The sequence below is a fragment of the Aspergillus pseudotamarii genome (genome assembly GCF_009193445.1).
Source record: "Aspergillus pseudotamarii strain CBS 117625 unplaced genomic scaffold BDV38scaffold_24, whole genome shotgun sequence".
NCBI lineage: Eukaryota > Fungi > Ascomycota > Eurotiomycetes > Eurotiales > Aspergillaceae > Aspergillus > Aspergillus pseudotamarii.
In genome coordinates this window covers 406,886-433,273 of record NW_022475038.1, presented here as the reverse complement: position 1 = coordinate 433,273, position 26,388 = coordinate 406,886, and the positions used below count along the sequence as shown (strand labels likewise).

At 48.2% G+C, this 26,388-nt stretch overlaps 13 protein-coding genes across 13 annotated transcripts; 6 read left to right on the top strand and 7 right to left on the bottom strand.

Annotated features, from left to right (window-relative positions):
* Positions 1 to 550: 550 nt before the first annotated feature.
* On the bottom strand, positions 551 to 1,653 carry BDV38DRAFT_82621 (uncharacterized protein). Its single transcript, XM_032063989.1, has 3 exons — positions 1,392 to 1,653; positions 1,081 to 1,336; positions 551 to 1,012 (listed from the first exon to the last, which is right to left on the bottom strand). The coding sequence occupies exons 1-3, from the start codon at positions 1,543 to 1,545 to the stop codon at positions 667 to 669; spliced, it is 756 nt and encodes a 251-aa protein (XP_031914070.1). The 5' UTR covers positions 1,546 to 1,653; the 3' UTR covers positions 551 to 666.
* Positions 1,654 to 2,679, bottom strand: BDV38DRAFT_82611 (OPA3 family protein). The gene has a single exon (XM_032063988.1). The coding sequence runs from the start codon at positions 2,491 to 2,493 to the stop codon at positions 1,762 to 1,764; it is 732 nt and encodes a 243-aa protein (XP_031914069.1). The 5' UTR covers positions 2,494 to 2,679; the 3' UTR covers positions 1,654 to 1,761.
* Positions 2,680 to 3,427: 748 nt separating this feature from the next.
* On the top strand, positions 3,428 to 7,320 carry BDV38DRAFT_292620 (uncharacterized protein; the record flags this gene model as incomplete). Its single annotated transcript, XM_032062047.1, has 4 exons — positions 3,428 to 3,736; positions 3,796 to 4,238; positions 4,308 to 6,393; positions 6,469 to 7,320. The coding sequence occupies 4 exons, from the start codon at positions 3,428 to 3,430 to the stop codon at positions 7,012 to 7,014; spliced, it is 3,384 nt and encodes a 1,127-aa protein (XP_031914068.1). The 3' UTR covers positions 7,015 to 7,320.
* A 976-nt stretch (positions 7,321 to 8,296) lies between these two features.
* On the top strand, positions 8,297 to 9,163 carry BDV38DRAFT_292618 (uncharacterized protein; the record flags this gene model as incomplete). Its single annotated transcript, XM_032062046.1, has 1 exon — positions 8,297 to 9,163. The coding sequence occupies one exon, from the start codon at positions 8,297 to 8,299 to the stop codon at positions 9,125 to 9,127; it is 831 nt and encodes a 276-aa protein (XP_031914067.1). The 3' UTR covers positions 9,128 to 9,163.
* Positions 9,164 to 9,766: 603 nt separating this feature from the next.
* BDV38DRAFT_282611 (GNAT family N-acetyltransferase) lies at positions 9,767 to 10,500 on the top strand (the record flags this gene model as incomplete). The annotated part of the gene is made up of 2 exons (XM_032059823.1): positions 9,767 to 10,202; positions 10,283 to 10,500. 2 exons carry the CDS (start codon positions 9,767 to 9,769, stop codon positions 10,498 to 10,500), a joined length of 654 nt encoding a protein of 217 aa, XP_031914066.1.
* A 443-nt stretch (positions 10,501 to 10,943) lies between these two features.
* On the top strand, positions 10,944 to 12,403 carry BDV38DRAFT_292616 (D-isomer specific 2-hydroxyacid dehydrogenase family protein; the record flags this gene model as incomplete). The annotated part of the gene is made up of 4 exons (XM_032062045.1): positions 10,944 to 11,172; positions 11,267 to 11,333; positions 11,429 to 11,715; positions 11,820 to 12,403. Exons 1-4 carry the CDS (start codon positions 11,016 to 11,018, stop codon positions 12,401 to 12,403), a joined length of 1,095 nt encoding a protein of 364 aa, XP_031914065.1. The 5' UTR covers positions 10,944 to 11,015.
* A 127-nt stretch (positions 12,404 to 12,530) lies between these two features.
* On the bottom strand, positions 12,531 to 13,908 carry BDV38DRAFT_82574 (DUF1295 domain protein). Its single transcript, XM_032063986.1, has 2 exons — positions 13,014 to 13,908; positions 12,531 to 12,946 (listed from the first exon to the last, which is right to left on the bottom strand). The coding sequence occupies exons 1-2, from the start codon at positions 13,724 to 13,726 to the stop codon at positions 12,619 to 12,621; spliced, it is 1,041 nt and encodes a 346-aa protein (XP_031914064.1). The 5' UTR covers positions 13,727 to 13,908; the 3' UTR covers positions 12,531 to 12,618.
* BDV38DRAFT_82584 (putative DNA mismatch repair protein) lies at positions 13,909 to 17,011 on the bottom strand. The gene is made up of 3 exons (XM_032063987.1): positions 16,491 to 17,011; positions 16,044 to 16,435; positions 13,909 to 15,988 (listed from the first exon to the last, which is right to left on the bottom strand). The coding sequence occupies exons 1-3, from the start codon at positions 16,895 to 16,897 to the stop codon at positions 14,091 to 14,093; spliced, it is 2,697 nt and encodes an 898-aa protein (XP_031914063.1). The 5' UTR covers positions 16,898 to 17,011; the 3' UTR covers positions 13,909 to 14,090.
* A 193-nt stretch (positions 17,012 to 17,204) lies between these two features.
* Positions 17,205 to 18,898, top strand: pfa4 (putative palmitoyltransferase with autoacylation activity Pfa4). Its single transcript, XM_032063985.1, has 5 exons — positions 17,205 to 17,582; positions 17,641 to 17,812; positions 17,868 to 18,167; positions 18,219 to 18,297; positions 18,368 to 18,898. Exons 1-5 carry the CDS (start codon positions 17,248 to 17,250, stop codon positions 18,778 to 18,780), a joined length of 1,299 nt encoding a protein of 432 aa, XP_031914062.1. The 5' UTR covers positions 17,205 to 17,247; the 3' UTR covers positions 18,781 to 18,898.
* A 108-nt stretch (positions 18,899 to 19,006) lies between these two features.
* BDV38DRAFT_282606 (CFEM domain-containing protein) lies at positions 19,007 to 20,866 on the bottom strand (the record flags this gene model as incomplete). Its single annotated transcript, XM_032059822.1, has 7 exons — positions 19,007 to 19,547; positions 19,617 to 19,989; positions 20,049 to 20,129; positions 20,195 to 20,231; positions 20,306 to 20,487; positions 20,551 to 20,686; positions 20,744 to 20,866. The coding sequence occupies 7 exons, from the start codon at positions 20,864 to 20,866 to the stop codon at positions 19,007 to 19,009; spliced, it is 1,473 nt and encodes a 490-aa protein (XP_031914061.1).
* A 914-nt stretch (positions 20,867 to 21,780) lies between these two features.
* On the bottom strand, positions 21,781 to 22,767 carry BDV38DRAFT_282605 (uncharacterized protein; the record flags this gene model as incomplete). Its single annotated transcript, XM_032059821.1, has 5 exons — positions 21,781 to 21,954; positions 22,015 to 22,116; positions 22,186 to 22,322; positions 22,382 to 22,474; positions 22,536 to 22,767. The coding sequence occupies 5 exons, from the start codon at positions 22,765 to 22,767 to the stop codon at positions 21,781 to 21,783; spliced, it is 738 nt and encodes a 245-aa protein (XP_031914060.1).
* Positions 22,768 to 23,582: 815 nt separating this feature from the next.
* On the top strand, positions 23,583 to 24,615 carry BDV38DRAFT_246018 (GNAT family N-acetyltransferase). Its single transcript, XM_032054496.1, has one exon. It carries the CDS (start codon positions 23,697 to 23,699, stop codon positions 24,429 to 24,431), a length of 735 nt encoding a protein of 244 aa, XP_031914059.1. The 5' UTR covers positions 23,583 to 23,696; the 3' UTR covers positions 24,432 to 24,615.
* BDV38DRAFT_292609 (glycoside hydrolase family 76 protein) lies at positions 24,509 to 26,105 on the bottom strand (the record flags this gene model as incomplete). Its single annotated transcript, XM_032062044.1, has 4 exons — positions 24,509 to 25,087; positions 25,176 to 25,625; positions 25,682 to 25,926; positions 26,003 to 26,105. 4 exons carry the CDS (start codon positions 26,103 to 26,105, stop codon positions 24,509 to 24,511), a joined length of 1,377 nt encoding a protein of 458 aa, XP_031914058.1.
* Positions 26,106 to 26,388: the final 283 nt, after the last annotated feature.

The following is a 26,388-nucleotide window of genomic DNA, read 5'->3' as shown; positions in this document are numbered from 1 at the left end:
CACATACACGTGTGGCACCGTTGGGTCGACTTCCCTTCAGGTCGACAACGCGCAATCCCTTACAATCCAAGGTCTGGTACTGGTTAATAATCTCGACAATATTCGCCTCTTCCTAGGGTTCTGGCGGCAAAATTGGTGCCTTGTCCCTGGAGATCCAGAATTTTACTGCAACATGACATTCAATATATTATTACTATTAATAGGATTTCCCAAAAGCCTCTCGATAATTCTCCGTATTCGTTTTTATGTAAGGTTGATTTGTATGGACTTCAAAAAGGAGTAGCACATTAGCCTCAGGCAGCCACTTTCCATCGGCGTGCCGAAGGGTCTCCCTACGTCATCCCTGCATCCTATAGTTCGAAGATTTATCAACAGAAAATGTTTCCCTTAATGCCCAATACAGGAATCCCTTCGGATAAAGACAGGATTGATCGACTTTACTTTATGTGTATCTTTCAAGCTGTCATTATTTAATGCGTCCGGGGCAATAAGGGGTAGTCCTGGATTGAATGGAGCTGGGGTTTTAGGATAACGACTATATATATTGACCAGACTTTTGTTTTAAAACAGAACCTTATTCAACTTCATTAGGAAACTAGACTGTATCAAGGATAATATCAATAACAATAGAAAGTAAACAAACAAACTAAGTTGCACTCCTGTACATTACCATTCACAGACCCTATCATGATCCCAGAAATCTGCAATTTCTCTTGTTCGCACTTCTCCGAGATAATCCACCAGAACATTCCATCCTTCTGGGGAACGGACGGCCTGACTCATACTTCTCAGTGACGGAAACAGATCTCTTAGAATATTCCTCTCCTGGTCGGAGAGTACGTAGGGGTGAGCAGAAGTGACATGAGATAGCAAAGCCATAGAGTCTGTAAGAGACGGGGTTTGCAAAGGTATGTCAGCAAGACTAGTCGTATACTCTTCGAGGCAGGAAAAGAAACAGGATGAGTCAGGTATGGGGATTATCGGGACTAGAGCTGGTAGACATTCGACTACTCTGTCAGTATGTTGTGCCATGGTCAGTACCAGAACAGGATCTGTTTCTGATGATGGCAGATTTCGTACAACGCTTGTAGAGCCAACAGCCCGTCCAGATCATACTTTCCACTGGCTCTGTTAAATGAGTCTTCAGAGAGAAAGAGGGCGATTGCATAATTTTGGTAATATGAGTTATTCCGGGAGTGGTAGAAGTTAATCAACCGAGAGGACGTGTTTTCTCTGTCCGAAACTTGAATGGAGGATGGGCTGAGGAGAAGAATTCTCAGGGACAACGAGTAGGACTGTAACTGCAAGTTGAGATCGCAGTTTTGCAGTTCGCTTTCTAGAGCAATAGTCAGGCACATAATTAAGCAGGGGAATTAAAGCAGTCCGCACACCTTCCAGTCCCAATGTGGATGCCGTTAAAACAGGACCGATGACGTTCCAGATGGCACGGCGCCGAAGCGTGGAGCAGAACTGCCCATGAATAAGGGAAAGGGAAGGACTGATTTGAGTATTCATAGTTGGGTAGAGTTGTATTGTTAGGCACATAGCAAGTCAGAGTTATGTACACTTGTATCACAAGTCAATGGTCAGAGAGGAGATCAAGTCATCTGCTTCTTCTCCCTTGCAACAGAGAAGGGTATCTAAACGTCGCATCCCGGATATCCAAAATATAAAACACCAACACGCGCCTTCAGCAATGAGTTCTATAACGATATCTGCACAAAATAAACACAAAGAATCTATCCATGAGTAGGGAATCCCTCAAGCCTTTCTCGACTCCAAACTCTGGTCAGGGCTGGCGGGATTCTGTGCTGGTACTACTTCGCCCACAGGCGCGGGCACCTTTGGAATTGTCTTCTTACTTTCCCTAATGACTGATTCTGCTTGTTGTTCTGGCGTCTGACTCACTGGCAGATAGGATGAGATCCAAGCCCACCAGCCCTGCTCTTCGATTTGTTCTCTTTCCTCTTGTCTCTCGACGTCCCAGACCTCGCGGGGCAGGATTCTATGCGACGATTTCGACAGCTCGCCATGCTTTGCCTTCTGTGCTAGAAGCTCTTTCTCTACAGCTAGAAGAGCTTCTCGGGCGGCTTTTTCGGATTTTTCGAGTTCGGCCAACCGAGTTTCGACGTCCTCTCTTCGGGTGTTTTCTTTCCGTCGGGACCTCCACGATTCGAATACGATCAACCCACCCGCCACAATGAATAAGAATGTCTCACTGATGAATGTCGCGCCTGACTCGATCGCCTTGGATTCCGAGAGGGGTCGGATGTGGGGTTTTGGGGCTGGTTTCGCTGCCTCCTCAGCGGCCGCTTTGGCTTTTGCAATGGCATCTTCTTCTGCTTTTGCCTCCGCCTCTGTCTTGACCGTGGGAGATGTGGGCTTGTGTTTCCTGAGAGCGGCTTCGGCAGCTGCTCGCTTTTGAGAGGCGGCATTGTCACGGACAGCACCTAACCGGAGTCGCATATCGAACCGATGAAGTGCCTGCGCCATGGAGACGCAGACTTTCCGAAATCGTTCATGTTCGCGGGCCTGAGCTTTGATGCGATTCTACCCGCTGTCAGTATCTGTATGATTCATAAAAGCAAGGGGCAGCATACGGCGATTGGTTTTGACAGAGTTCGAATCGCGAGCGAAGAGAGTTTTAATGTGAGGGACATGATGAAGAGGAGGGCGAAGAAGAGTTACAGGTTAAGGGTAGGGAGCGAGGAAATAAGCGGCTAGCACGACGTCCATGATTTCTACTGTTTTGGGGAGCTAATCGGGCTAGATGGTGCGTCATCTGTGCACATAACTATCTTACTAGATAAGGTAGTAATGATCCTGTGCTTGTGCACGCTGATGTCAGCAATGTCCGTTGTTCCGGCATTCGGATCAATGTTTATCGATTGCCGTTTCGGGCAAACCGTTTGGAGACCAGTCGTAGGATTTCCTCTCGTTGTTCTAAGGTAGTCATCCCTTCATCTCCCCCCATCACCCCCACCCCCCTCGCAGACTTTCAGTCCGGTTGGAGCGGCGTCGGATGCATATACTTGTTTTGAGCGGCATTGTTTGATTTTGTTTGATTTTTGGTAAGTGTTTCTTCCTGTGGTCGGGCTTTTCTGGCTTTCTTTTTACTTTTCGGGTCGGTGTTGGCATCGCCGAATCAATTACTGAAGCGCATGTTTTCAATGCGCTGCCCGATGGTCACACTGAAAATATTATTTCGACATCTCCTATCTTCGTCGGGTTATGCTGATGAGACATAGGCAGTATTACGCCAGTATACCCCTTCCGCGCTTGATTCTTTATAATTGATGAACGTTACGACTGCCCTGCCTGATTTGAACCCGTCTCTCTTCCCCTGCACAATTGGTCTCGACCACTATTATTGATACCCACCGATAGCAAGTCCTAGACGAAGAGGAATAAAAAAAACAAAAGAAAAATGGAGGCATTATCACCGCGATCAACAAACCAAGTGATCAAGCCCAAGCCCATGGAGCGCAAAGTTTTAGATCGCAATGCTGCAGCTGCAGCTGCAGCTCAAAAGGCTGCATCCTCAAAGAACCATGCGCCGCCGCCACCGTCATTGGTTGCCGAACCTGAAGAAGATGGGGAGCGATACTCGACAGGCGCATTTCTTGGTAAAGGAGGGTTCGCTATCTGCTACGAAGGCACTTTATTACGGAATAACCGCGTTTTTGCTATGAAGGTCGTCAGGTCGGAGATGGCACAGAAAAAAATGCAAGAGAAGGTACCTAGCGCACTCCTGTAGGACCGAAGATTGATAGTTACTGATGGCACCTATGATAGTTTCGCACCGAGCTTCAAATCCATTCGAAAATGCGACACCCTCATATTGTCACCTTCCACCGCGCTTTTGCTTTTGAGAAATGTATATACGTGATCCTAGAGTTGTGTCCAAATGGATCGGTCATGGATATGGTTAAGAAGAGGAGGTCCCTCAGTTTACCGGAGGTGCGGCGCTTCATGATACAATTATGCGGTGCGGTGAAATATTTGCATAAGCGAAATGTTGCACATCGCGACCTGAAGATGGGCAATCTTTTTCTTGACCAGAATATGGATATTAAAGTGGGAGACTTTGGCCTCGCAGCTATGATAATATCTGAAAAGGATGAGAAGAGACGAAAGACCTTATGTGGAACGCCAAATTATATAGCACCCGAAGTACTTGATAAGAGTAAAGGAGGTCACACACAGAAGGTTGACATCTGGTCGTTGGGTGTGATATGGTACGTGGACTTTTCCTTTGACTGTTGACATGGGAGATTCTCAAGACTGGGGCTAAATAATTCTTCTAGCTTTGCAATGCTTACCGGATACCCACCATTCCAATCAAAGACCCAAGAAGAGATCTATAAAAAAGTCAGAAGTCTCACATACGTTTGGCCGAAGGACTCAGAATGCTCCAACCATATTCCAGAGGAAGCTAAGTCGCTTGTCAGCTCTTGTCTTAACCTGGCGGAAAATGAACGCCCAGATCCCGATGACATTGTCGAGCACCCTTTCTTCCATATGTATGAGGGTTGCATACCCAAACGGCTCGATCCTGCGTGTTGCCTTGCTAAGCCAGTCTGGTTGAAACCGGACGAACCCCGTGGAGATCGCATGATGTTTGGAAATAGCTTAGACTACGATGAGAAGCTTGCGGGTTACATAGAATATGTCGATGATCCGAACCAGCGGTACCCTATTTGCAAGGCAGCCTTCTATAGCCTCTGTGGTGTGGGACGAAAGCCGGATGGCTCTGCTCGCAAGGCAGCCGGGAAAAACTCTTCCAAATCTGCGTTTGCTGAATGTCTGGTGGAGGAGGAGAAAGGCCTCCAGCCAGTGATTCCGCTGCCCGAAGATATTGTTTATAGATATCCTCATGCGCCCGAAGGAGACTGGAGCATCCCTGATGCGGCGCTAATAAGTCGTAGGGATGGCGCTTCACAAGATACCACTCTCCTCTCCTCTAGAAGCACTCTATCCTTGCGAAGCAACTCGGTGTCGCTCACACGGACTCAAGCGGCACTTGCTGCAGCCCAGCAGCGGCGGCAAGCCTCCCAGAGCCATGCAGCGACCCTTCGGCAGCAGGCATCCATTGGTCGAGGATCACTTCGAAAGATCACTGCTCTCTGCGACCCACCGGTTTTAACAGCACCAGTTCTTCCCGAGGTGAGAGAGCTAGCTCTGAAGGATGCCGCTCCTGTGCCTAGTGGTGGACTTGCTGAGAGGCCTATCCGCGCGCGACGTGGCGTGTCAGCATCATCTTCGGGGCCAGTGCGTGACACGGCGCGGAACGTCGCATCGACGGAGTCTAAAACTGGTCATGAAGCCGGTGTTTTGACTGTTGGCAAGACACGTTCTCAGTCCCGGCGCTTGGAAGCAGCGAACCAGGAATCCACTGGCCTGCCTAATGCCAAAGAACGGCCCGTGCCTACAGCTCCAGACTTGCCGATCATTTCACGCCAGAGCTCTTTACGTGCTCCAACCAAGACCGAACCCAGACACGCCCCGAACCACAAAGACGGCGGCAATTTGACCGCAAAGGATGAATTGGATGCCCAAAGCCGTCGCTTAGCGGCTGAAGCTCAGTCTCAACAGACAGGCCGATCCGGTAGCAAGCCATCTCCACCATCTGGAAGTAAACCACGGTCCTCGATAGGGCTACACCCTCTTTTCCATAAGGATGACTCGTGCGAACTCCTGCCCCGGTCCTCCGTCATTGATGTCAATGCCGATCTGCGGCACATGCTGGCCAACTTGGTCCCTTATTCATCTGCTCGACGACGGACAGCGTCAAAGCGTGCTCCCCATACGTATGTCATCAAATGGGTCGACTATACCAACCGGTACGGAATTGGGTACGTTCTGGATGATGGAAGTGTCGGGTGTGTGTTCAAGTCTGGTAATGGACAGCCAGCGAGTGGAGTCGTTATGCGCGACGGGGAAAAGCACATCCGTCGCAAAGCCCGGCATCAGGAGAAAAAGGAGGATAGGACATACGCCTACTCTGAAGCGGGGCAACTCGTCCCTCGCAATGGACGGTTGGTCGAGTTCTACGAGAGCTGTGACAATGAGTTGCCTGAGCATCGTGGTAGTATTCGCCGCGCCTTTGTCTCCCCTTCCGTGTTTGAACGGGAGAGTTCGTCCAGTTCCTCGTCCGGTCTTGTATACAAAGCCCGATTGAATGCCAGTGTTGAATGCGCGCGGGCCGATGCGGAAAAGATCAAACGAGTCAAATTGGCCCACCAATTTGGCGAATATATGATCGGATCTCTGGGAAGAAACGAAGCGTATCTTGAGGACCAGCTGCCACCGGACCACCACGGCCAATTTGTCAAGTTCTACCAACGATTTGGCAATGTAGGGGTCTGGGGATTCGGTGATGGCGCCTTCCAGGTTAGTTTATCATTTTTTTTTTCTTTCTTTGCTCTGCAACATCCCTCCTCTCCTGCTAACAGTCCAATCCGGTAGTTTAATTTCCCGGATCATACCAAGATCGTCATCTCGCCCGGTCGCACCAGAAGCTCGTCTCCATGGATTGACTTCTATCATCTCTCCCCGTCTGCTGCTCGTTATTTGAGTTCCAAGGGAAAAATGCACCCGTCTGGGTTTGATAGCCGATCCATGGCATCCGACGAGGCGGGCACATTCCTTAGCATCGCGTACGGCACTGGCACTACTCCCAAGGATGAGCGTCTGCGCGACATCCTGGAGGCGAATGCGTTTTTACCGAAGATTACTTTTATGAAGACTGTCCTCAAAGGTTGGATTAAGCTTGGCCGCCTCGGCGAACGATCCTCAGATCAGCAATCTGCATCCGATGGATTATTCTGGGAAGGTGCCCAGGAAAGACCGCAACCGGGCGGAAGTGGCGGCAGATTTGTCTGGGTGACAGTAGGAGCACCTGGAGGGGACACCGAATATCGATCCGTTTCCCTGAAGAAGGGCGAGAACGAACCGGACGGCGAGATGGATGTATTAAGAGAGCGGTTGCGGAGGTTGGGAGTCCCATCCTAAGCGATGGTCTACACACACACTCTCTCTCTTTCTCTCTCTCTCTCTCTCATGACGACATGACATGACTTGCTTGAACTGTTACGTGGCTGGTATTCTATATTCTCATAGCATTTTATATTTTTGTAGAGTTGATCCGTTGTTAACCATTTTGCATTGACTACCCGGAGTTATTATAATCATCTCACTGATGTATGATACTAAGCTTTCATCTTGTTACTTTCATTGAGCAGCTGTCCTGCCTTAATCTTTAATCACCACCTAGGAATGAAAAAAGCATTTTCTAGACCTTGACTCTGCAACTCATCCCCACCCCCCGAGATATGCTCTCTATCATTCGTCGACATGGATCCAAGATTCCCACGGGTGGGCTCAACTTCTGCACGAGAGAAAGTCAATATACTGGCCTGAGCAATGGGCAACTCGAATCGATATGACAGGCTGGATCTATGGGTTCGCTTCGGCATTAACCAAAACCTTAGTGCTGCCGATCTATGCCCATTGTGATCCGATCAGCCGTGTTACTGTCAAAAGTTGCAATTTGACCCTCGTGCCATTACTCCGTATGCTTTGGTCCCTGTTTTTGGACCCCTTTTCCTCCAGCAAAGTATTTTTCGTGAGGTTGAGTTGGCTGGCTGGGCCCATGAATCCAATGTGATATATGTACGGGTGTGTACAACTCAATTCATTGCTTCTGATAGACACGCTCTGATTGATCCACGGGAGTTCATTCCGGCATTAGCTCGAGCTCACTACATATGAGCTCTGCCAAAATCACGGCCAATTTTCAATTCTTTGTTACCCATGACGGATCCACAGGTGCCGTGGAAATTTCAACCACCCACAGTTGTCTATGAGTGGCTGTGCCATGTCCGACTTATCTTAATTTCCCGTTCGCTCTCTTTAGCTATCGGGTAGCTTGCCAAAATCTTTCTCGATCTGCAGTAATGAGGGTCCAGCCGTGTGGATATTCCTCCAAAGTTTGGCACGTTTTCGAACCTCTCTGCTCCAATGATTGGATTCGACTCATGTCCCTCTCTCTCTGTCACTCGCGGTGCCCGTGCACCTCGCAGAAAAAGGCGACCCATCAAGCAGAATTTGGTTAGCTGAGTCTCACCGATTGGTAAGACCCAGTAAGAAGACCACGAAAACAATGATTACTGTGACCCATACCCCGGGATTCTATCGGGAAGTGAAGCGTCTGTCCCTGAACATATAAAGCCCTCCCCCCCCACAAGCTTTGCTACCGGTGGCGCTATAGCTTCACAAAACTCCTCACATCACCATGTCAAGTGAACAATATCCACATCGCGATGGCCTCGCAAGACGGCTGCTGGTCGCCTTCCTTGGCCATCCTGATCCTGTTCTCCCCACAGCAGCTCATAGTGTACCCCCGATGAACAACCACAACGAAGCAATGGGGATGCCGCCAGAAGTTCGAGCAAAGCGCCTCACAATTGCGAGAACGGAAGCAAACGCGCTGATTCCACCCAGCGACAAGCTTCTTGTCTTCCGTGCCCTCACAGGCATTGACAGCGTCCCGACATTGAACACACTCCACCACTACAACCGTACCGCTCCCAACGTCGGCATCTATGCACGGGTGGTCCAAGCAGAGCAAGTCACTGCCAAGCGATACCGCTTTTACAGCATCCTCATCAACACCTGCTTGGCTATCCAGATTGTCGTGGCTGCATCGCTCACAGCTCTCGGTGCCGCTGCTGGTCCACATTCCGCTGTAACCGCGTTCGGCGCTATCAACACTATCATGGCCGGAATCCTGACCTATTTGAAGGGATCCGGTCTGCCCGATCGACTGAAGCACTACCAGAATGAATGGCGCAATATCCGTGAATACATCGAACAACGGGAACGTGAATTCTGCTTGGATGGGTGCGATCTTGACGTACAAGACGAGATCCAGTATATTGAGCATCTGTACGAAGGCGTAAAACGGGAGATCGAAGGAATGAACGGCGGCGGCAGCGAGAGTCGAGGGCCGATGCAACATGGTCAGTACAGTCGCAGATCTTTCTTGCCTTCGCAATCGCGGAGCCAGGATGCTTCAGGTCCAAGTCCTGTGACGATCCCGGAACGGTCTTATGAGAAGATTTGATGTGGTTCACGCTGCAATGTGTATGTGCTGTGATATAATATGTCCTATCTGAGTTATTGCTGTCTGTCCTTCAGCGGGAGGGTTATGTGTGTACGTGTCTGCCTCGATAGAGTCGGGAATCTAATGAGCAACTGCAGTCTGCCTTTTACTAACTCGGGCACGCACTGCTTTGGATGTGTTTTAATATGAGAAATGACCTCGCCTTGCAAAGCAACCGCTTTATTCATGCCACCGGCTCCAGCAATGCTACCTCCCAGTTTGCCATCAAGTGGACGTAGCTTAGCCCTTTCCTCCAGAAGTGAGAAAAGATCCCAGACCAGACACCTGATCTACATGTCTCTACACAGCAAACAGAATAACTACGCCAGAGATATCCGAGGCCTAAGAAGCATACAGACTCCAACAACCTCAATTCCAACCTCATACTCACACCCCTAGTTCATCCGACACAAACTAAGCCAGGAACAGCATTAAGACAATCCATTAATGCCAACTATATTAACCCATCTTGGCATCGACCATAAACCACACCACCAAAACCCACCTTACACCGCAATCCACCTCCCTATCTCAATTAAAACAGCCAAAAGTCCAAAAGAGAAAAAGAAGAGAAAGAGAAGCTATATAAAAAAAGAGAAAATGCCCCTAGGAATCAACCTCGCCACACCTCCGGACACACCAGCCCTAGCAACCCTCTTCTTCACAACCTTCTCCGACAACTTCAACACGAAACTCTTCCCGCGCACACCGGACGTGCACACCTGGTGGACACGCGCCCTAGCCCAGGACATCCGGAACCCACGCAAACGCCTCCTAAAAGTAATCGACACGGACGCTGACCCGGCTAAAAATGAGCCTTCAATTGTGGGATTTGCACTTTGGTCACTTCCTGATTCGGTGCCCAATGTCTCAACGACGGAGAATAAGACCGGGTCTGAGGGGGTAGAGATTGAAGAACTTGAGGATGGGTTCAGTCCGCCTTGGCCGGAGAGCTGTGACGGGGCGTTGTGCGAGAGGTTCTTTGGTCGGAATTATGAGCAGCAGGTCGAGGTGATGGGGGATAAGAGGTATTATTGTATGTTTTCTGCCTCCTCTTCTTCTTTTCCTTTTCTTCAGTGTGTTTTAGGTATCGTGCTAATTTGGATGCGATGACAGACGTGGATATTGTAGGAACGCATCCTGCGGCAAGGAGACGGGGTGTTGCGACGATGCTTGTGAATTGGGGATTGGAGAGAGCGAAGGAGGAAGGACTGGAGGTGTATTTGTCTTCAACGCGGGAGGGGAGATTGGTTTATGAGAAGTTGGGGTTTGAGGTTCGGTCCACGGTCGAGGTGGATGGATATGTGCAGGATTCAATGGTTTGGGTTCCTTGATGTTTTTTTTTTCTTCTTCTATTTACCCTATATCTATATATGGGGATGGGTGTATTAATATTCTAAGATACATGAGGTGCATTAATTAGCCCAGCTGTACTATATAAAATGTATATATCATGCAAATAGTATACAGTAATATCACATATGTCAACACCAACCCAAACCCAACTAAAAAGAAGAAACCCTAATTCAACCTGAAACAAAGAAACAAAGTCCCCGAAAGTTCTAAATTTAATGCAAGTTCAACCTCGGCGAATCAATCAAGCTTAGAAATCAATTCAAAAGGATCTAAGTTCCAGTAAGATAAGGAAATCAACCCATTTATCCACAACCCCCACCTTCCCCCAAAAGAACCGCGTGCGATTCCCTCTCAATTGCGACATAGGCTACACTTTTCATATTATACACACATTCCCTCCCAGTTTATTTTAGCAGAATAAGTGCAGTTCAGTGCATGTTCAGTGCGTACTAAAGTAACAGTCCCAATCCCAGACAAATAAAGACAGAACACAATGGGCGACGCAGCACTAGCACCAGCATCCAAGGAAAATCTACTGATAACCTTCATGCGCGACTTAGCGCCGGATCAACTGGAAGAAATCAAGGCCAAGTTCCCCCAGCTGGAAGTATTAAGTGTGACGTTGAAGATGGGGGAGGATATTCCTAGTGGTGAGTTTTGTTGATCCTATCGTATCCTGTCCTGCTCTAAGCATATATATCTATAAAACTAACACCAATTGTTGTATTCAATGTAAATATACAGAACTAGCCAGAAAAGCAACTTACATTGTTACATTTACTAATCTCCCGAAACCCGAGGATGCCGAGAAGTATGTACTAGCTATCTGACTTGCATAGCATATACATATAAATGCAAATTTGATTGTTGAGAAAGTTGACGAGATGATATTAACATTATCTACAGTATTAAATTCATCCACTTCCTCTCCGCCGGTCTGGACCATGCTATCCAGCACCCCATCTTCAAGGAAACTGCCATCCCCTTGACAAGCAGCTCTGGGGTGCATGCGCCCCCGATCGCCGAATGGACGGTTATGAACTGGCTCGTTCATTCACGCAAGTATGCATACATGTACGAAGGGCAGAGGAAACACGAATGGCGCGATAGCAACAGTGGGTACTTCCAGGGGGTGCACGATCAAGTCGGGAAACGGGTTGGGATATTGGGGTATGGGAGTATTGGACGACAGAGTAAAGTTCTCTCTTTTCCTTTTCTATATTCGCCTCCATATTCACCCTTATCAATACATACTCAGACGTAGACAAATACCTAGCTGACAAGAGATAACACCCAGTCGGCCGCGTATCCCAAGCCCTAGGCATGACAGTCTACGCCTACACAGCCTCCCCACGACCAACCCCGTCCTCACGACACGACAACGGGTTTATAGTCCCCGGAACAGGGGACAAAGAAGGCACGATCCCCATATCTTGGCATCATGGAATCGACAGAGCATCTATCCGCGAATTCCTTAAACTCGGTCTGGATCATATAGTCATCTCGCTTCCGCTGACGCCGCAGACGACGCATCTTCTCGGCGCGGAGGAATTTGCGCTCTTGGCTTCTAGTCAGGGATCGAAAGGCGTGAAACCGTATTTGACAAATATCTCACGCGGAAAGGTCCTCGATCAGGAGGCGTTGATTGGCGCGTTGAAGTCTGGGGATTTGAGCGGCGCGGCGTTGGATGTGACGGATCCTGAGCCCCTGCCTGCCGGGCACCCGTTGTGGGAAGTTCCTAATGTACAGATTAGTCCGCATGTGAGTTCTTTGGGGGTGGAGTATTTTCCGAGGTCGTTGGATATTGTCAAGGAGAATGTGGGGAGGATAATGAAGGGGGAGGATTTGTTGAATGTGTATAGGAGGGGGAAGGGGTATTGATTTCTCTCTTTTTTTTTGTTTTATTTTTTATTTTCCCTTCCCCCTTTGGTTTTGTCTATGTTAGTAAGTTGCTTATGGAGCGGCTTTGATGTTGTTTCTTGATATAAGTCATGAGCGTCTTTCAAGTTAAGCTTGGACACTGTATGTTTGGAATGAATTCGTAACGGTATACATTATAATATATACTGCAATATGAGATGCTTGTACAGCTAACATTACTGCAGGGCCCATCCCCGAATAGCCTCTTCTAAAACAACACCAACCAATCCACTGCCGACAACAGCCCAGGCCCACGGGTTCGCCAACTCAGAGAGGTTGGGCCAGAAGCTGTTCTTCTCGCGACGCCATGCCTGCAGCTGCTGATATTTGTGTGGATCTTGCTCCTTGTAACGGGCCTCCTGGCTAGCTTCGTTTTGCTTGTCGCCACCCACGAAGCGGAGGTAGATGTAGTTTGCGACAGGACCCAGGAGCACAAAGGGGTTGAAGGTGCTGGCAGCGTTGAGAACGACGAAGGAGATGTGCACCAAAGCATCACCCAGGTAGCTATGGTCCCATTAAAAACTGATCCATCACTTTACGACCGGAAGGGAGCTTGTAGAGATTGACTTACTTTGGATGACGAACGATACTCCAGACACCGTGACGGCAGAGATCAGTCCGTTCCTGGCGGTGCAGTTCTAGCTGGCAATCGGCCATAGCTTCCAAAGCGAAACCAGCGCTGAAGAGTGCTACACCGAGACCGCGAATGGTGGCGGCAGTGTCAGTGTCCAAGTTCAAAGACGACCCAGTCAACCGGAAAGGTAGAGTGAATGGAAGGGTGACAAGAGTTAAGAAAACGGCCTCGGGAAGGAATTGCTTCAAGAAAGCGGATTTCCAGAATCCAGGATCCTTCGACTTCATCTCATCGTATCTTGGATCGTCTTTGCCACGGGTGATGGTTCTCTTCGAGATGCGGTAGAACAGTCGGGTACCCCAGATCGTCACGCAGCTGAGTAGTACTTTCTCGGTCCAGGGAATAGCTTTCCAGGCAGTTGAAAAGGAAACATTCTCGTAGAAAATCTGACGGCCAACGGCGCTCCACCAGGCGTTGATCACTTGACTTGATGGCCAGCACCAATCCTTGATCTCGCCCTTGTCGGTAGTTTTTGCTGCGATAAAAGAGGCAATTGAAAGCCCGGTATGCAAGGTGAATGAGGGGAGGATAGTCGATTTGAAGATGCCGACATCGCCGGTGGTTAAGCCCGGCCTGGGCTGTTGCCCGGCTAATTGGTCAATTGTTCGGTCGATGTCGACCATCGGCTTTTTGGAGCCGTAGATATCCATATTTGCGAGTTGGATGCAATTGAGTCTGAGGAGAAGAATGGTGCATGGTTGGTTTTATAGCTGCTATGTAAGGGTTGATGTCATAGTTTTGTAACTATTTAAGTGACGTTCGGATTGCCGAATATGGCAAATATCCCCACTGGCCCGGGGCGGTCTTGCATACTAGTAGTGTTCACAGTGAGACCAGATCGATTCTTGGTTTAATGTCACCCACTTTCTTGGAATATCCGAGAACTCGCGCCAAAGTAAACAGGAACATAAACATACACACGCATCGCCACCTCACTTTGAAGTCGCCATGACATGGGGTTAGAAAGTTGTCAAATTGTGCTGCTTCGATGCACAAACACATGAATAAGATGCATTAATTATGACCATTACTAGTCTCGGTCAAGGAAGAAAAGTCAAATCGAGGAGTAGGATCTCTAGATCCCTCTTTTGCCTTGTACTTGCTTTTGACCAAGGCGGACAATCTAGACGTCCATAGAACGAGATCAGGTTGTAGATCACAAGCGGAAAATGCTTCAATCTGCTCTCCACATTGGGTATATAAATCGCTCTTAAATAATTCTTTTGATAATGTTGAAAGGACTGGGAGTGTAGCTGATAGACTGATTCCTATGTTGTGCAATTCATAGCCTTCTGGTATTTTTTCGAATGGTAATTTGTTCGTGTTAATACGCCGAACCTTGTTATCCCTCGGTCCTTCATCCTGTGCGCTTGTGTCCTGATGTCGTATGAGGTAGGATCGTGGGTCATGAGGGTTTAAGATTGGTCTTGTCGTAACCTTTGCGGAAGTTAGTGTATTTAACTTATGAGTAGACTCGTTGAATTCGGGACGCAGAGCAGCACGCGCAGCAAGGTACCTGCTCAAATGCGGCGAGTTAATCGAAGCAGGTGGTTTGGAGTGACCCTTGATAATCTCCCGTCGTTGCTGGATGGCTTCTTTCTTTCGATGCTCGAAATCAAGAGCGGTCTCCAAATCTGATTTTGGGCTGTCCTTAGCAAGGCTGTGCAGTCTGGAAGACCACTGTTCCAGAACAGGAAATTCTTGACGCCGTTCTCCTACTTCTGAAGCTGGACACTGTGGCGATATCCTAGAGATGCGATTTTGGGGTTGAGTACTCGAGAAAGCCGAGCTCTCGAGGGCGCTGGTAGCGGAGCCCCGCCTAATGGGCATTGTGCGGCTTGCGATTTCGGATGACTCAGGCGAAGACTGCTCTTCAGAACAAAAGCGTTCATGTGCTAGTTGACTCAATGGAGGTTCTTCCTGATCGTCATCCAATGGCCCCTCAGTAGCTATCCGGGTGAATGCTACTTGAGTAGTCTTCCCGAACCAGGTGTCCAGAGCTCCGTTACCATACTTTTCCCTGGCTCGTTGCCTTGAAGCCCTTGTGGCCTCCTCGCAACCACGACTTGTGGGTGACACCTGGCCCGTCTGAAAGGATCGCGAATCTGACGGAGAGCTCGACGCTGACGGAGTTGATGTGGTTGGGCTGGGTAGAAAGGAGCCGGCTGAGTGCCGTCGCGGCGTTTCTTGTGACCCCCTGCGTCCTTCTTTAGATATGTGTATGTGGTCATTTATGGGTGACCGATGGACTGTTGTATTTCGTGTCTGACTTTCACCGGATTTGCGAAATGGAGTGTTGCATCTTGTTATAGACCAAGGGTTCAAGAACTCACGGTCCGTAGTCCCTCTGCGGCTGTCGATACCTGATACTCGGCTCGTCTGAGAAGAGGCTGAGCACTGGCCATTCCTAACGTGCGAAGAAGGCGGAGGCTCCGCTGACTGAGTAACCGAGCGAGCTGTAGCAAAGCGAGCCGTATAAGATCCCGAGTTCGCATCCGCAGATAGCGAGTCTTGAGATGGGCTTCTTCGATTCAAAAGCAGGTCAAATGAATCTTTATCAGACAAAGTGCCCTTCTCTTTTGTGGAGGTCGGTCGCTTCTTGTGATGAGGCTCATTTTCGCCGTACACACTCTGAAAGAGGTCCTCCACAAGCGAAAGTAGCCATTGGGAATCTTCGAATAGAACATCATCTTTTGCCGGCTCTATATTAACGTCATAACTTCCTTGAGGGCATTGAACATGTAAACAGAGGAACGGATCAGTTATGGACGGACTGTCCTCACTGCGGGAAAAAGCCGAACGAAGATAAGATTTGTATAATTTGGAAATATCTTGCCCTATGCCCCGAGAGCTGGATATAGGCCTGCCGTCGATAGTTAGGTACTGGCCAGCGTTGCTCACCTTTGTGCAATCTGCTATTTGTTAGCCATTGTATCAAGGGATAGGAAGGAGCACAACACGAAATACCGGTGTCGAGATTCAGTAGTAAGGCGAGGAGTACAAACCCGGAGGTATGCTCCTCTTGGGGCTGCTCGGAGTTTACATCGTCTTTAGATGGCCATTTCTTCAAGACGCAACTGGAACTGGCATCAGTGCCGGCAATCTTCAATGCCGCGTCTGTGACAGTTGCGTCCCGTCCAGGAGCGTAGATCCAATTATTGTTTTCATTTTTAGCCTTTAGAACCTTTAATGAAAGTCGTTTTGAAGGTTGTGCCATAGCATATATCTGTATAAGCTTTTTGATTCGCGTTAAAGTCTTCATGGCACTTTTTGAAGCAGATTGTCTTCGAACAGGAATGTGCCTGAAAAGATTAGTTATACGGACTGTCGTGCCCACAGGATGCGATGCACGCTGAGAGCTTCACACAAGGGAAATTAGCCATGCGACCAGAATTGCATAAAGGGTATAAGTACCTGATAAGCTCCCCATTCCTTCCATACTTCATGGAGGTGCCAACCATCTCTTCCTCAACCCGAGTGGTGATAGTCACGCCACCTGATACTTCGGCAGCGCTAGCAAGAGCTTCCCCTCTAAATCCTAGAGACTTCCCTCCAAGGGTCCGAAGATCTTCAACGGTTTGGATCTTGCTAGTAAAAGTGCGCTTGCAAACTAAAGCATGGTCACCGGAAGGGATTCCATGTCCGTTATCTTTTACTTGAATCATGTCAATTGCGTTCGAAGATATCTCAATGCTTATAGAAGTTGCAGAAGCATCTAAGGAATTGTCTAACAGCTCCTTCACAACAGAGCACGGGTCCGATATTACAGATGTTGAGCCAATCGCCCGGACGGTGGTCGGGGGAAGAGCCGTGATCGGCATCTTTAAAGATTGTACTGATGCCAACGAGAGACCATTGCTCCTATAGAAGTTGGTGCAGGCGATGTAAAATGAAAATATGATAGGAAATATAGTATATAAGTGGAGTGATTAATTAATTAGTATGTTGGTGAGGAGGATTGATTCTCATGGCAAGAAGGAAAGGGAAGCAAATGAAAGATACTAACAGCCGAGTATTTCCACGCACATGATTGGCACACGCCACGTGAGTAGGTATTAGTCAGCCAGTTCTGGGCCATTCCTTCCGAACCTTATCGTGGAAGACATAATCAACAATGTTGCAACTCTAAGGATACGTTGGGTTTTGCGCCAGATCATGACATGAAAGCAGGATGCTTTGTTCTTCATTCCATATATCGCGACTCGCGATTCCATCGGTCTGTGCGTTGATCAGTTTCCTCGCATACACGTCGCAGTATTTCTTCAAGCATTTCGAGGCAGCACCACTCAGGGAGCACGAAATATGGCGCATTAACATCTTCGCCCTTTGTATCTGGATATGCTACTATCGAGCTTGCACTGTAGACCCAGGATGTGTTCCTAGAGACTGGAGGCCTCAAGACGTCAAGCAACTGGAGGCCGACCGTGCTAGTGGCCGACAACGATGGTGCCGTAGATGTGAAGCCTTCAAACCACCACGAGCACACCATTGCAAGACATGCCAGAGGTAGGCGATACACGAAATATAATCTGGCATACCATAGCGAACTGATCTCGTGCAATAGATGTATTCCCAAAATGGACCACCATTGTCCGTGGACGGCAAACTGTGTTTCGCATTTCACATTCCCTCACTTCGTGCGCTTCCTTTTTTACGCAGTCGTGGGTATGAGTTATCTCGAAACCCTCTTATTCGAGCGAGCGTCGATTGTGTGGGCATCTAGGAATCTTCCTAGCGTAAGAAGAGGATCATTCCGATTATCCGCCTTGCGCTGACAGCCGTCTCTCTTAGTACCTGGGTCCAAGCGTAGTGCAGCTAGGTCATTTGTTTATTCTCTTTGTTGTAAACAGCCTGACTGTTTTTATGCTGTTTATACTTCTTGTGCGGACTCTCTGGTCGCTTGGTGCCAATACTACTACCATCGAGTCATGGGAGATTGAGAGACACGAAACACTGTTGCGACGAGCCCGCCATTATGGTGGGTATCTGGAGGGCCCTGGCGGGGTTCGTGTGCGCATAAAGAGACAAGAATTTCCGTACGACATTGGAATATGGTCAAATATTAGAGAAGGAATGGGTGGGAGTTCAAATGTTGGTCACCTTGGCTTGAGCTTCCTGCCGTCGCTGACAGGTTGATTTTAGGTCTTGAGCTGGTTTTGGCCATTTTCAAGAACACCGGACCGTAACACAGGGCTAGAGTACGAGGTCAATGGGTTTGAAGGTTAGTAGCCACCAAAGCCGGGTCACCCATGACTCAAATTAGTCGATAAGTGAGGGCTGACAGGCATCAGATCGCCATGTTTCCTGGCCACCACCGGATCCAGATCGTATTCCTCTGCCACCAAAAGACGTCGGCGATAGTGTTGCCTTCACTGGCGCTGAGACCTCCGGCTATGATGTCCAGGCATTTAATCAAAGAAAGGCAGAGGACCTTAGACGTCAAAGAGCGGGCTTAGAAATCGAACGCCGCAAGCGTTTCCATAAACGCTTGGCGGAAGATTCAGAGGAAGACGAGTCACAGCAATCCGATGGTCCCGATGAAAAGGGGTCCGACTACGGTGAAGAAGGCTGGAGAAACTCAGAAGGTGAACGGCTACGTGACTTTGGCGTCGACGAAGATATTGAATTCTATGACGAAGAAGACCTCCCTCTGGGCGTATTAATCCAACGGAGAGCCCAGGCTGCCCTCAAGGAGCTGAAATGAGAGTAAGAATGCGCCACATCCATCGGAGCTTTTATCATTTGCGATTCTAGGCGAAACCAGTTGAGCGGGCGCATTACTTAGTATAGCGTAAGCAATAATAGCAACTATAAAATTAGTATTGGTTACTCACTTAGATGGCGTCTCAGAGAGTGACGGCAGCACCTCTATATATAAAGACGCCACCAAAAGCTAGGTACCCACCCAAATAATGTATGTAACAGGTATATCAGACTTCCTCGATCCGATCACCTATCTCAGGGGTTGGAAACAAAGCCAACCCTCCAGTCGAGCCACAACTTCCGCGACTAGTACCCATACGTATCAAACCAGGACGTGGGCTAGCCGCTAACTCAGGATCAGAGTAAAAAGCACTATGAGCACGCTCCAAATGATGAGCCGAATGTGCAGAACCCCTCGACCAACGTTGACTTTGCATCCAGCCCCGACCCATAATAGCCACATCCGACATATGCAACGAGGAGTAGATCGCCGCCTGGGATTTCCTCCTCGAGTGCTCCGACCCACCAACCTGATCTGGCCCAGCCTGTCCCTCACGAGAAGTAGAAGGCGACGACTGCGAGCCCTTCCCATGTGCCCGTTTCATCTGCACGATGGCCGTATAGATAACCGGGGCAGCGGCACAGACATGCGCCATGGCTGCCTCGACGCAGCTAAGCAGGAACGCAGGAGCTTGGGAAGAGGGGGGATCGTAGTATGTTCCCATTTTGCCGAGCGCGGGCATGCGTGCGGATGCTATTCCGATTACTCTGTTTATTTTTTCACATATGGTTAATAATCTTGTCTGCACTTTATTCGATGGGGTGGGAAGGTTGTACATTGTACCGACACTGAAGACAGAGATTAGGGCTACCTTCTTTCTCCGCGAGACATGGAGTGTCCGAAGGACGGGGAATGGGAGGATTAAGATTAGGACTTCGGTGATGATGTTTAGTGAAGCGTTGGCGTAGGCTACGGATGCGATATTTAGACACCGGGCGTTGTCGATGTCGTAGTCCCATGCGGCTCGGAGGGGTCTGCATTGCCAGATTGCCATCGGTGTGGTGACGAGGAAGGATGCAATTAAGAAGCCGATGCAGAGGAAATTGACCCTCCTGAACAGGGCGATTGGAAAGATGCGGAGGTAGAGGAGTAGGATGGACATTTTGACGAAGAATACAGTGAATGGCCAGAAGACCTGGCACATGTACCCTGATAAAAGCCGACTGTTTAGTGTGGTGTATCTATTGTTAGGAAGCTGTGACACTTACACCAGAAGTAGAGGTCGGTTATCTGGGTGAGGGATTCGACTTTGATATCATAGAGGTGACGTCCGAATCCTTGACTAACACCTTACATAGCCTGTCAGTTTTATTGACGTGAATGGAGGACATATGATGGAAGGGATCGCACTTACAGAAGTTTCCAAAAATGCTTAGGGGTATTGCGAATACCTTGGTTTAGCAATTAGAGGATTCCAATGATGGGGGTGCTTTGGAGATGGAAGGTCCACAGATATCGAACGTACCCCTGCGAGTATATGCATCCAGTCATCCCACCATAGCTTACGGACTGTCCACAGCCTGGACAAGATACGTAAGACTATCGCTGTAAAGGTGAGTGTTGGTGTAGTGATAGCTAGCGCGATCATCAGGTTTTGATGATTTGTGTCGGACCGGTTGCATTGCGTAGCATCCCCTCGGACTAGTTCTATGAAGCCACTAGGTTAGTTATGGTAGGCTTGAATATTTTCGAGCAAGCTGGCATACGTACGCATCAGGTCCTCTAGTTTACAGGTTTTCACCGCACAGGCTGAGGCGTGCTTGATGAACTCTTTATCTTCACACTGACATTCAATGTCAGAAATCTCGCAGCGGGAAATAGGAACGGCGCCTTGTAGACATGCCAGCTATACAACTTGATCAGTTATGGAGGAAACAAGGAAGGAATGGGCGAGGATACGTACTGCACAGGGTGATAGGTTTTCTGGGCGATAACCTCCATTGGTACGCTGCGTAACCACGATAGTATTAAGACCTAGTAACGACCACAAGCGGAAGACAACAACGGCAGCAGTAGAGGGTCTCATGTTATAAGATCAAACCTAACGATGACTCTGCATAATAAACAGCATTACTACATTACCTCAGCAAAGACCAGGACCATGGAAAGAAAACGAAGGAGGGGAAATTAAATGAGTGAATGCTAAGATTGCACACTACTAAGAAAGCAGATCTATCGCTGATATAGGGTAAGGTATGTACTACAGAAGGTCCCGTTTGGGGAGCTATTTGGCAGCATCAACGTCATATCATCCCGAAGGAAGTCCGATCGAAAGTCAATTTCACCCTTGAATCAGGGACTGAGTGTCTAGAATCTCGACTTGTATTATGTGGAAGCCGTATGAGATCATATATACACAAATGGTTCATGATGATTCGATACCGTGTTGCCAGGACAGGAAGCTGGAATATTTGCTTTGCCGTACACACGTTCAATTCTCTGGCAAATACCAAGTGTTGTACACGGCCATAACCTCATTAGCGATTGATTGTTGTTCAGATGAGATGGAATATCATCCAATGGCTCTTGCAGGTTTCTGGAACCGATTACTGTTAGGGTTGAGCCACACGGTCATTGCCGGCCGGCAGGGTGTGGCGGTCCCCTGACACAGTGCACTGTCCAGGTTATTGAATTAGCTATTTCCTATTAATGTCATCTGGCCTGTGAACATCTCAATAGCTAACTTGTCGGGGCCAAGTGGGAGCAGCTCAGCGACAAGCTCCTACTTTCCCCATTGATCCTGATGTAATTCCAATGACTCTCACCTGTCCTAGTTAGGTGCGATGGCCCACGATACGATTCTGTGGCTTAGTAACCGCGCTTCATAACAAGAATTGGTAACTAAGTTATGGATGTTTTATTGTGTTTAGGATAGTTGGAAGGTCTCCCATTGCTGAGCACCGCCCAAGTAATGAAGTTTCCTTTCCTGGAGATGTACACTTACACAATACCATCCGAGTCTAACATGCGATGGCGTGAAGCAAAGTCATACAGGCTATCCCAGTCTCGACACTGATGCGTATTGTTCCACCCATCGACAGCCCTGATAGTGCTTCCGTCTCCCTCTAGCACTCCTGAGCTCTCAAGCGTCGCATCACTCGCACACATTATGGACTGTTTAAACTATTATTAGTTATACGACCCGTGGATGAATGGTTCTCAAGGGAATCAAACCTGTCGAAGATAATCGATGCAGTGCTTGGTATGATCGCTATGATCATCCCTGTGATGATGGTCGGAGTGGTTTTTCGAGAATATGGCATTGTAAATGATGGCCTGGTGAGTTTGTGTGAGCACAACGATCCATTATATGCAATATGCAATATACGGCGGTCCGGGACTTACCAGACAATGCATTTGGTGGAAGGCTGAGATACAGTAGTATTCTTTGGATGAATCTGCACCAAGGGATACCGAGGAGTACTCTTCGAAGGCTAAAGCTCCCGACTTGGTCTGCTTTGCAGCAACAAAGCCTCTCCCAGCTGTTGATATATGAGCAAAGACATACGAACGAACTTTCCTGTCTGTGGTCGCCACTGACGAGGTATTAATTTATCCCATACCGAACCCGGTTCATCTGGAAGCTGATGCGTGTACTCGTCGTGTGGAAGAAAGATCACTGCCCGATGAGGTACTTCTCGAAGTTAGTACTAGGTATGGTGCAACCGAAAGCATCGTTGAAAATGACGACTGACCCTTGATATGCGAAGATTCGGATACATAACTAACCCCACAGGCTGAATTTATCTGATAGTATAATGCCGCACCTAGACCGGCGCATAGAAGAAATAATGAGGTCGTAAGAGCTAGGATTCCCTTATTGGCATGTGCGTGATCCTTCTGGGCCTGTATTGGTAGAGCATCGGAGGATGTATTTCCATCCTCGGTACTGAGAGGCGTGTATGGATTTTTATAATGGCTGTCCATAATTTCCTTATATCAAAACGGACTGCAGTTGAAAGGATGATGAACTATCAGCAGAAAAGCGTCTGTCGAGAAACAAAACTTTTCTGTCTTCAACATTTGGCAGACTGTTCAGGTTTAGATCCCCAAAAATATGCAAGTAGGCTTTGGATCTTGTTCTGTGCATCGCATTGGTGACGACTAGTATAGTGCTGTTAAGGTTGGAGTTGGTAAAAGACGTTTCTTTGTTTGCAGAGGCGAACGTCCGTGGCTTCGAACTCTTGGCTTATTCCCCACAACAGTTTATTTCTGACAATAAGTGAATGAATAGGCTCTAGTTTATTGATGACTCCTTTAGGGAATTTGTACGCTGTGTATCAAAACGAGCACCGTGGTCTCCTTTTACTTATGAAGTAGTGAGGACCTAACCCTTGGGCGCTTATTTGGAGACCCTAAGCTTTGACCTTAGACATAGCATGTTGTACAACACTAAGTCTTATAGCTATTATTATAACTAAGACTTGGGATTTGCAAAGTAAAATGATTGGGTTGACTCTCGGAGTGGCTATAAGTTAGTCGTACAACAACCTCCTTGTGCGAATCTATGCTGACCACTATCCCCGCCAAGACGAATATGCATATCCCATTCCAGGTTCCTGGGGAACATAGATAAGTGTACGGAGTATATTGGTGGTCACTGATAATTGTTCTACTATCGGAGTGATAGGTATATCAACACTCGGACCCTTCTTTCATCTATTGGACGAATATCGCACGAGCAGCCCACCTCGTATTTAATTTCCCCTCCCGCGTCAGACCAACAATGTAACCATGCCCAGGTTGACTCATCTTCTTAAGTTGCACATTACATAGATAAAATCTTCTTATTCCATATCACACGGCATTCTCTCCTACTTAGATAATCGTTAACTCGAGCGGAAGACTTCTCTACAATGTCTCCCTCCTTAGAACCCACAGCGCCCCAAACCAGCAACGTCGCACTTGTTCCCAAAGAATACGCCCACCAGAAAGACCTAGAAGCCATAATCACACGATATAGAACCCTTCGGTTAAGAGGCCTCAAAGAAAATCCAGATGCCTTCTCTTCCAAGTACGAGGATGAAGTTGAGTTCCCATATGAGAAATGGCTGGCCCGAGTTACCAACCCGCAAGCGCGTTCCTTTATCGCTTATGACGATCAAACAGACCACAGCTTGGACTCTTTAGCACTTCTTCTGAGTCGAGAATGGTTGGGTACTGTCACAATAGTAGGGCCTAGGTTGCTACCTGAAGATAACAAAACTTTGTCAAAAGCACCATGGGATGTGTTTTCCCTGACAGACGAGCGAGTTCTGTTGAAGGAGGAGTCTCGTTATGCGACTTTGGTGTTTATGCTTGGTGGCATGTATGTTCTTGAGGCGGGGAGACGAAAGGGGAACGGTCGTCGATTGATTGAACGGGCTGTCAGTGAAGTACGGACAGAAGCTACTGAGGCGGGGGCAAGTCGTGTTTTAGTGGTGTCTATTGTGGAACGAAATAATGACGCTGCACGACGGTTGTATGAGACTTGTTCGTTTGACGTGTGGGGCGATGAGCTTGTGTTGCAGATCCCACAGCACCAAGAGTGTGTTGGCATGGTTTTGGATCTTAGGCTAGAGGGAAGATCGCCTGATGGTTTAGAGCGATGAATGGACAAGCATGTGTTGTATGATATGCATTCATGGGGTATATATCTGGGCTTGTATAAAGTTCTAAACGGGAAAGTCTATGTGAAAATGAGTAGCACTACCATAGCGATAGGTATGGCAACGAGTATAACAGTAACAATCGATGCCCCGACAACATCGCCCGTGGTAACTGTTGTTGTTGTCGAAGAGCTACCTTTATCATCATTCTCTCCAGCCGTAGGATCGCTCGTACTATTTCCTCCGGTCGTCGACGTGACCGGAGCCCCTGACGTATTCAGCCCGATCATATTCGCTGCCAAGACACTGGTGACGCTCATCTGTTCTTCTAGCCCACTCCAACCGTCCCAAGTCGAGTTATACCATACGACACCGCAACTATTGTTGTTGTGTCCAGTGCAGGTTTCAGCAGCCGCCACACCGGAACCTTGGAGTTTGGGGATAATCGTGCTATATGTCGAGGGTACTAGTAGAGCCGTAAAAGCCAACCACATTGAAAGGAGCCCTTTGAAGATGATCTCGTTGTTGTTGCAGACCTCGGTTGTTTCGCAAGTGTAGTCGGACATGATGTTGCCGCCGTACTTGGTTGGGAAGAATCCGTCAATAGTTGCGTTGAGTAAGCCATTCACAGCAGTAAGCCATGTGGTACTGCCATTCGTCTAGATATTTAGGCACCGTCAGTACCAACTGTAACTCATTCACGAATTGCAAGCTACATTCGGCAAGGGTAAGTGACATCGAACTCACGTAGTTATACATGTATGCGGCACCGCCAATGTAAGCACCATAATTATAAGTCCACTGTGTGTTACCTTGCGATGTACAATTATCATCCACATCGGTTGAATCGGCAACATTCCAAGTGTTGGTGTTCAATAAAGGTGTAGAAGCCGACCAGTTCCATATCTTCTCAGCCCAATCGGCGTACGTCTGGTTATTGGTATAACGAGCGAGGCGTGCAGCCAGTTGAAATAGACCACCGTTCGAAATAGAATTCTTCATACGGTACCCGGCCTCGTAGGTGTAAATCTGCCACCGCATCCCTCCAGCGCATGACGAGGTATCCCACCGTTTGACCTGTGTGTTGAACACTCCTTGAGCAAGAGAAAGCCATGAGTATCCATCGCTCACTTCAGGGAACTGCAGCTCGGCAGCCGTTATCGCGGCTAAGCCCCAGAACATTTGATCATCGTTTCCCTACTCCTAATTAGCGCCTTGCGAAATGGAGATTCAACGCAGACTAATATTCTCACAAGATAAGAGCTCCAATTCGCAGGCATATAGTCTCCATCTCCTGCTTGCCACTGCATTCCCACACTAACTTCGTCATTGTATGTCGAGTCACCCGTAAAGTGCCAATACTCGATTAGGGTCATAAACATGGCGCCACCTTCCCACCATGTGTCGGGTAGTTTCCCAGGAATATTACCGGACTCGTTTCCGTGATAGTAGTGCATCATTCCATATGCCGCCGTGCTGGCCGCATCTTTGATGGACTCTATAGTTGCAGCCACCTCGGGTGAGCACAACTATACACGTATAAAAGGAGAAGGAAGAAGGGTGTATGAACGTACGCTCAGAGCTGACATCCATGGAGAAGGCTTTCGCTGTGCGCAGAAACTGAATGCTCAAGTATGCCAATGCCCCTCCATTCAACCATTTCATGCCCCGACCCATCGTGTCCAGGTTCTGTTGCCATATACTATTTGTTGTAATCCTGAGCTGCTCATCTATGAATTGAATACCAGATCAAGAATTCGAAAAGTCCTTGAAAAAAAAAAGTCCAAGACTTGGAGATAATATCATACAAGGAATCCATCTTCTTTTCATTGGATTGGAAATTTAGCCGCCTGGAGGGAAATGAGATGGTGGAGTACCTTCCTTCTACCAATAACTCTGCTGTTTTGATGCTTCTGTGGTCTACGTCAGCAGTCAAGCAACCTGAAGCTTTAGTGGAAGC